The 8,273-nt window shown below is 59.1% G+C and overlaps 1 protein-coding gene across 3 annotated transcripts; it reads left to right on the top strand.

Annotated features, from left to right (window-relative positions):
- Positions 1-951: 951 nt before the first annotated feature.
- bcl2l1 (BCL2 like 1) lies at positions 952-8,145 on the top strand. 3 transcript variants are annotated; one of them, XM_088440053.1, is made up of 3 exons: positions 952-1,013; positions 3,580-4,176; positions 7,314-8,145. In XM_088440053.1, exons 2-3 carry the CDS (start codon positions 3,706-3,708, stop codon positions 7,455-7,457), a joined length of 615 nt encoding a protein of 204 aa, XP_088296179.1. In that variant the 5' UTR covers positions 952-1,013; positions 3,580-3,705; the 3' UTR covers positions 7,458-8,145. The 3 variants fall into 3 exon arrangements, with proteins under 3 accessions (XP_088296179.1, XP_088296164.1, XP_088296171.1); XM_088440038.1 differs by lacking the exon at positions 952-1,013 and adding an exon at positions 1,201-1,377; XM_088440045.1 differs by lacking the exon at positions 952-1,013 and adding an exon at positions 1,421-2,088.
- Positions 8,146-8,273: the final 128 nt, after the last annotated feature.

Below are 8,273 nucleotides of genomic sequence, written 5' to 3'. Positions count from 1 at the left end.
CGCTCTCGCCGGCTAGAAAAGAGAAAACGGGCGCAAGTACAACTAAATCTCCGGTAAAGTCAGCTGCGACAAGTAATGAATGGAGCCAAGCCAGCTTATTGACTCAACTGAACGTGTTCCCCCGCCGCTTAGTTGTGCTGTAATGTGACAATATATTGTCACGTTAGTCCTATAGAGATGCAGCACTATCGCGTATGATGAGGTTTCGTTTTTTCCTTTTAATTCATACGTCGTCCTCGGCAACGCCGCAACTGGATAAGACAATAGAGGACAGTTTGTCTCGGACATCCCTGCGCCAACTTCCCCCAGAGAGCGACAATGCAACTCGGTGCTTTCCGCACGATGGGAACATTCGCAACTTGTCAGCAGAAAGTTGCAAAAGAGCCTGGAAATTTCACACAAAGGCACGTAGGCAACGTAAACCTCGGATCCTTTCCCCTGGCTTAAAGGGACAGTGTGTAAGGTTCGGAGCGTTTTTCGTTAAAGGAATGAATTCAATGATGTCAAAACCTTGCAAATGAATGTTATCTTAATGACCAACAGTATGTTATAAATATAATCATAGGTCTAGTCATCAAGAAATGATATTACATAGGGGGTGGCGTTCTCCGGAGGCGGCCACGTTTGTTGTAGCGACGGACAATGGTAAATGCAGCACCCGCAGCGCCTCCTGCTGTCCGTAATGAAAACGCTCTCGATCTTTAAGGGTGTGTGAAAAGTTCGGAGCATCTCCAGCCCTTGTTGAAAAATGAAACGCGTTGAATCCTTTTACTTTTTTTAATGTTAGTATTTGCGGCGTATTTACATTCAGTACTAACGTGAACTTTGAACGAATGCCGAATTGTCCCCGTTGAGAGCGCGTTCAAAATAACTAGCAAAGCTTTGCGACGTTGTACGTCAGTTGAGATTACGTCAAAACGATCACGCTCGATGCTGACGTCACAGCACGGTGACACTCGTTTCGACTTTTCATCGACAATTCGCCGAGAAGCGCAAGTCCAAATCCCAACGAGGTTCGTCACAATTATCGTTGGACGGATTAACCAACTGTTTGATATTACGTTATATTTTCTGAGTCCGCTGCCGTGATTTTTAGTCGCGTTTATGCGAAGTTCACAGTTAATATGTCACGCGAGCTCTCTTTGTCATTGGCGCGTTTGACGTGAGCGTGGAGGCGCGCGCACAGGCGGAAGTGGCCGCACGGGGGCGTAGTGCGCCTGCGCGAAGCGGCTCGACGGGCCACTAGCCTTCTAGCTATCTACGCTAGCGATCGTCGGCGTTCAGCTCGGACGCGCTAGCGATGAGCGGATTGTTTCTCCGGAGCGATTTCCGGGAGCCGAGGCGACCGCGAATGCTTGAGTGGAAACCGCCGTCCGAGTAAGAGCTCCTTGGTTCCTGGGGTCCATTCGAGTCGACGCGCGGGGGCAGCGGCCGCGGCCGCGGCCGCGACGCTTCTTTTGCTTTAGCTTAGCATAGAATTCTTTGGTACGAGTGGAGCGTTCATTCATTTGCTCTCGTTTCCGCTTCGATGCCTTCGCGGCAACATTGCAAACGCGCGCATCATTTGATCGTCGCTAATTGTTGTTCTCGCGTATGCCGGCGTTTGGAAATGTCTCTTCGATTTTTTTTTACGACGCCGCCGCTTGACAGGAGAGCTCGCGATGCTTTTACGATCCCGCTAAACCCGTTTGCCAAAAAATAGGAAATACCAGATGCCATCAAGACAGTTAGCGAAAGTGGTACCTTTAAAAAAAGAAAAAAAATCACCTTCCGTTTCATGTCGTCTGCTTTCGAGTGTAAATGACGCGTCTGACGGCGTCGAACGAATTTCCGCCGCGTTGAATTGAACGCTAACGGGAGGATTCTCCACAGGCCCCTGAAAGCATTGTTGCGTAATAGCTGCCAAGTGGGCGTGTCTCTGGTCGACGAGACGGTGGGGGGGGGGCAGTAGCGTACTAGCACTAGGTGGACAATTCCGTCAAGCGTACTCTCATCTTGAAACGTCGGCGTAGTTGGACACGCGGGACGAGCCGGGACCGAGCGTCGCTTTTTTGTTGTTGTTGTCGTCTTGGCCCCGCCAGAGTGCCGGTAAGACGCGCGCAATCGAGCTGGCGATCGCGATGGATTCCAAGCCAAATGCTAATGAGCGCGCGTGTTTGACAAAGGCAGCCCCGAGGAGGACAAAAAAAAAAAAAAAAAAGCCAAAGCGAGTTAGCGCGGCGCCGCTCCTGTTTACGTGCGCTCGGCCCGGCCACGTGCCGCGCAGACAGAGCGGGACGGGCAGAGGCAACCCACGCCTCCTGTTATTAGTCCTGCTTCATACGTTTGAATTTGTTGTGCCGCCAGCTTGGAAGTTTGTGGAGCTGCGCTCGCGTCGTTTCGATAGTTGCTTGAAGGTGCTTTTTCCTTCGTCGTTTAACTCCCCAAGCCGACGACCCGTACAGGCCAATTCCAAACGTTTGCGTCGCCGCCACGAAACCAAACGCGGGGTCCCGTCATTGACCTCGGCTCGGAAACGAACCCACGGCGCCGAAGCTCAACGCTCGCGTTCCTGGCTTTACGCCAAACGAACCCGTTTCCCCGCTTTACTTCGCCAACGACGGCCGCGGGCCATTTGCGCCACAAGTTGGAAAGGCTCGCCTTCGCGACAGACTTTGAAAGGCTCCGTTCCTAGCGTGGACTGGCGCCGTGAGGTCGTGCGGCAAAACAAAGGTCCGTCAAGCTATGGCCCGCGGACCCTTTGCGCCACAAATTCCGAGCGTCGGCGTCCCGACTTTAGATCGGACGCGCTTCCAAACACTGGCGTCCCGGCGCTAAAACGCCCGTCTACGAAACACACTTTCAAAGCCTCGTTTCAAGGGCGAACCCTCGCCGCGGGCCAACGCTTGAAAGCCAAACGCGTCCTCGCCAGGCCCCTGCTCCGTTTGCGGCCCGCGCCGGCCGCAAAAATTGCATTTTGAAACGCTTCCATGCTAGGTAACGTATGAAAAGTCAGTCGGAAAACCTTGACGCGGCGTTTCCGTTTTTTCCGAGGAGTCCAGACATTCCATCCCAGATAGCCGGGAGTCCCAAGACGGCCTTTCCAAAACAAGTCTTTTTCCAGAATATGAGTGGAGCGAGCTACCGGGTTTCGCGCCGTCCCTTAAAACCGAGGCCGCGTTTTTACATGTCCCGGTTTGGGCGGATGAAACGCGATTATTGTTGTTATTGCTCGGGGGGGTATCTCCCTTCTTTGTGCCCGCGGCCACTGCGACGGCGCAAAACGAGGAAGCCCCCGCTCGCCCTTTTGACGCGGAAGCCCACCGCGCCCGAAGGAAGCGAGCCGGGTGGCGTCGTTGGATTGGGGGGGGGGGCGAGACCGAGCCGAAGGTCGACGGAGCGGCGAGACCGGCTCGCCTTCGGCGCCCGCCCCGAGCGCCGGCGTCTTTGTCTTCCTTTGTCTGTGGCAGAGCGCCTCATTAACGGAAGGACCATCTGCTCCGCGTGCGCTCGTCCAATTAAGAGGGACGCCCTCTCACCCCACCTGTCGAAACGTAAGACGGCGGCAGTCCTTGAGCGCTTCTCCCCGTGTCTCCGCAGGGTCTGAGGCGCGCGCTTGTCGGCCGGCCCCCCTTCCCCGCCCCGCCCCGCCCCGGCCCGGCCCGGCCGGGCATGGCGCTCTGAAGAAGGAAGGGTCCGGAAGGGAGCCCCGAGCCGGATCCCGACATGTCTCGGAACCGGGAGCTGGTGCTCTTTTACGTCGGCTACAAACTCTCGCAGAGAAACTACCCGCTGGACCACTTGGGACTCGGGGAGGCCTCGGACGGGAGCGGGCCGGGGGAGGGGGCGCGGCCGGCGGAGGGGGAGCCGCCGGCCGGCCCGGACGCGGTCGAGGAGGCCCTGCGGGACTCGGCCAACGAGTTCGAGCTGCGCTACTCGCACGCCTTCAGCGACCTGGAGCGCCAGCTGCACATCACGCCGGCCACCGCCTACCAGAGCTTCGAGAACGTGCTGGACGAGGTCTTCCGGGACGACGTCAACTGGGGCCGCATCGTGGGGCTCTTCGCCTTCGGCGGCGCGCTGTGCGTGGAGTGCATGGAGAAGGAGATGAGCCCCCTGGTGGCCAGGATCGTGGAGTGGATGACGGTGTACCTGGACCGCCGCCTTCAGCCCTGGATAGAGAGCCAGGGCGGATGGGTGAGTCTTCCCGCCCCGCGATTGTCGCCTTTGGAACTGGAATTTGGGATTCTCCGTCAAACGCTCGTTGAATTTCCTGCTCCGCGGGCGGGCGGGCGGACGGACGGACGACGGGGCGGCGGATGCGCTTGACGGGCGACGGTGCCGCAGCCCTTTTTTTCCTGCGCTCTAGATCCCGGTTCGAAACAAAACTGCTTATAGTTGAGTTTCTAAAACTAGGACCGGATAGGTGGAGGGCGTGTGAAGCGAGGGGCTCGGCGCACAGCCCCGGGGCGTCCCTGTGCTTCGAGGGACGCCGGACGTGGCGCCGTGGACTAAGTGGGGTCCGCGCTCGGGGGTTAGGTTCTCACACGCGCGTCCTTGTCCTCCAAGCGCGTCGGCGTGGACCGCCTCGTCCGTGGCGTGGACCGCTTCCCCCATGTGCAAACCGGCGTGATTTTGATGGTTATGGTTGCGGAAACCTGGCCGGGCGCCCGTCCGAAACTGGCGCGGCGGGCGGTTAATGGCGCTAAGCGCGTTAGCCAAGCAGCCCGCCGCGGCTTATTTGCTGAGGTGGCGCCGATCCCGACGGGAGATAAATGTGCTGGGCCGGAGCCGCCGCCGAGCGAAGCGGCCATATATCGCCGGATAATAGACAGAGCGGGGAGGAAGCGGCGGCCGCGCTCATTGCTCGGGCGACAGCCTTATTGCCAATTAGGGAAGAATCATATCTTTGCCTGCCGTGGACGGAGGCGGGGAGGGAGGGAGGCAAACCCCTCCCGCCGCCAGACGCGAAAAGCCAGCCCAAGGAGGAAACCTGGAGAAGGAAAAAAGCGGCCTTCCTTATGTGGAGTTTGCATCTTCTCCCCGTGCCTGAAAGCACGCGTGGCAGCTGAATTAAAAACCGTGCGCGAACGCTTGTTGCTCTCCGCGCGGCCACCGGCTCGGGGAGTCCCAAGCCCGCTGGGATAGGCGCCAGCAAGCCTGCCACCTGTTGGCCCGTACTGTTCGAGCGTACTCGCCCGGATGCCGATTGCTATTGAGCAAATCCGGAAGAACGGAGGGCAACGTTTGCCCTTCTTTCTTCTTCGTGTCCCGCCCCCGTTCGGGTTGGTCGGCCAATCGGTGCCTCGCGCCGCGTCTTCTGGCCCCGCGCCGACCCGAGCCAAGATAAAAGGCCGGCAGACGGCAACAAAGCCGGCAGGGCGAGCGCTTCCTTCTTTGGCCGAGCGGGGCCGTAAATCTCCAAAAGCGTTGTGCTCGTATATGTGCCCCCCCCCCCGGGCAGGCCTCAACCCCCTTCTCCTGTAATTAACATAGAGGTGGCTCATCTGTCAGTGGCTGCCATAGCAGAGAGGCAAACGTCACCCTTGGGAGCCATCCAGCCCGCCGCCGCCGCCGCCGCCGCCTCTCCTCGCCGCGCCTCCCAATTGATTTTCGGCCCTTATTTTTCAGTCTGAGACTTCCTCGCCACCCTGCCCCGCCTCCCTCGCTCGATACGTCCGCGCTCCCGGTCTTATCTGCCTCGGCCGACGCCCCTAAACCCCCAGCCCCCCCCCCAAAAAAAAAACTGTTGACAATTGGGGTCCGGCGTTCTTTCGCTACGTTTTGGGTGCGTCCTACGCCAAAAGGTTTCAAGCGGTTCCTCCGGCGTCTCGGCCGCCGTTATCTGTCGCGTCGACGTGATGATATCGTGATACGTGGCGAGGGATGAGGAGCGGCGCCGCGAGGGCCCCAACGAAGGACCGCGTCCGAAAACATGACAAACGCCGCGTCCGCCCGTTGTGAAGCCGGAAGCGATAATAGGGCCGCGGCGAGACAAAGCTCGGGCAGAAGACGCCTTTGCACCCGATCAATGACGGACGCTTTGCTTTGCGGCGCCGGGTGGGCGGCGCCGCTATCGGATGCCTTTCTATTGTTTGCGGGAGGGCGGGCGGGGGCGGGCTTCTTTATTCCTTTGTTAGGTCCGTATTACAGCGCGTCTTTGTACCCTGCGGCGCGCGGCGCGGTCCGGTGGAGGCAAAACCGGAATGGCCCGCGCGCAACTCCGTGAGCGACGGCCGGCGCGGCTCCGCGCGCCTTTTCGTTTGGCTCGCTTTGCCCGGCCCGGCCCGGCCCGGCCCCAGACCATAGGAAGACCCCGGCGGCCGGTACAGGGCCGCACCGACGTCGGGGTCCGGACCGATCGCCCGCGGTTAAAAAACACACGGGGTTACGTCGGCGCTTTGTCGGCCGGGCGGGGTCTCTCGGGCTCAGCGCTAAAATGGGGTCGCCCCCACGCTCGTCCTCTACGGCCGAGCCCTATCCCCGGAGCGGGAGGGGACACGGCGGCGTCCGGGCCTGCGCGTCCTGACTTAAATCGCTCCGGGTGCGTGCCGTCCACATACGCGCGCCCGCGCCGACCCCCAAAGCGGAGGGGGGGCGAGCGTCGGTAAAGGGGCGGCGCCGTTTCCACACCTGCAACGAACGGCCAAGCGCTCGATGGGCGGGGTCGGCCGCGCCTTAAGGCGCACGGAATTGAAGCCGCGGTAGCGCTCGGGGTCGCGTTACGCGGCCGCTCGGCGGAGCCGCGCTAGGGGACGCCGGCCAAACGATCCGCTCGGTCAAACTGTCGCCGCGTTTTCCGCTTATAAGGCGAACCGCGCAAAGGAAAAACAAAACTAAAGCACATGTGTATAGTTGTGTAATAATCAATGACCCTGGCACCCAAGTAGCAAAGCAACGTATTACTTGAGGTAACGTGTACAAGATGCGCTGGTTTCTTTTTCGGGTAAACGGCAATCAGGATTGAAGTCACCCTAACCCTAAGTAGCTCAACTTATCAATGAACTTTGGCGCCAACAGTTAAGTGAGGACCTTAGCAGTCTTAGTTGCCTAAAGTGCGCTCAAGTACCCAAGTTAGGTACCGAGGCTAATAAGGACATTCTCTTTGTCTGTTTCGCTTACGGTGCGGCGAGCGAGCCGAGTCCGAGCGAGAGGCCTTCCGTATCGCCGGAAGAGCCGCGCTCCGCCGGGGAGGGCCGACGTCGAGGCCGGGGAGGGACGGGGTCGAGGCCGGGGAGGGACGAGGTCGAGGCCGGGGATGCCCCCCGGTGGCGGAAAGGCCCTCGCTCGCTTTCGCGCGACTAACGGGCGGCCCGTCGCCTTTTGTTTTCCAGGAGCGCTTCGCCGAGATCTTCGGCCACGACGCGGCGGCGCAGGTGCGGCGCTCCCAGGAGAGTCTGAAGAAGTGGCTCCTGGCCGGGGTGACCTTGGTGACCGGGGTGGTGGTGGGCTCGCTCCTGGCCCACAAGCGCCTGTGACCTCGTCTCGGAGTCCAAAGTTCCGTGGGCCGTTCCTCCGGTTTAACGTCTCCTTGTCCCCCCCTCCCCCCCTTTCCATCCCCGCCGCCGCAAGAGCGGTACGTGTGAACGAACCCCGAGGCGGCGATGGGGAAACGAAGCCTCGCCAAGGTCTGCTTTTCCTCCTCCGGGTGGCGCCCTCGCTTGAAAAAATGCTCTAGCGTTTATCCTCAAAGCAGATCTAAAGAAGCGTCGCCGAGCGTAACGCCGAACGGCGAAGGTTCCCGAGCCGAAAGCGGCGGGCGCGACGCGCATCCGGAAGGCCGCCGCATCTTCCGATCACGTCTGGCCTTTAACGTGCGCCGCTTTTTTCGTCGACCGCCAGACATTTTAGCACCAAGTCGGACGCTGCTCATTTTGTGCTTTTAGTTCTAATGGGATTTTTAAGCCAATCGGACCCCGGCGCCCCTATCGCTCAATTTGGAGCGGTGTTTTCAGTTTTTTTTTTTTTTTTTAACCATTTATGTTGGGGGGGGTCCTCGTTTACTAGACGGTAGCTGACAAACGCAGCAAACGTAGCAGCCGGCACCGCCCTCAGCATGAACATGTTAGATATTTGGATGTAAAGTGGTAACGTTGGTAGCACTGATCATTTAACGCCCCCCCCCCATCAAACCTTTTCAAATAATAAAAATTGATGAGAAAATCAGTGCGTGCCATTTCTTTGGGTCCCGATCTGAAAGGTCTGAGCGCTTGCCATTATGTTTATTCATCCGCATCTGGGGGAAGGCACTTAGCGATCATGTCCGCCGCATGGCATTGTCATGCTGTACGCGA

Source organism: Hippichthys cyanospilos, chromosome 2 (assembly GCF_059441005.1).
Source record: "Hippichthys cyanospilos isolate Australia breed blue-spotted pipefish chromosome 2, RoL_Hcya_1.0, whole genome shotgun sequence".
NCBI classification, from domain to species: Eukaryota; Metazoa; Chordata; class Actinopteri; order Syngnathiformes; family Syngnathidae; genus Hippichthys; species Hippichthys cyanospilos.
This window is presented reverse-complemented; position numbering and strand designations above follow the sequence as displayed.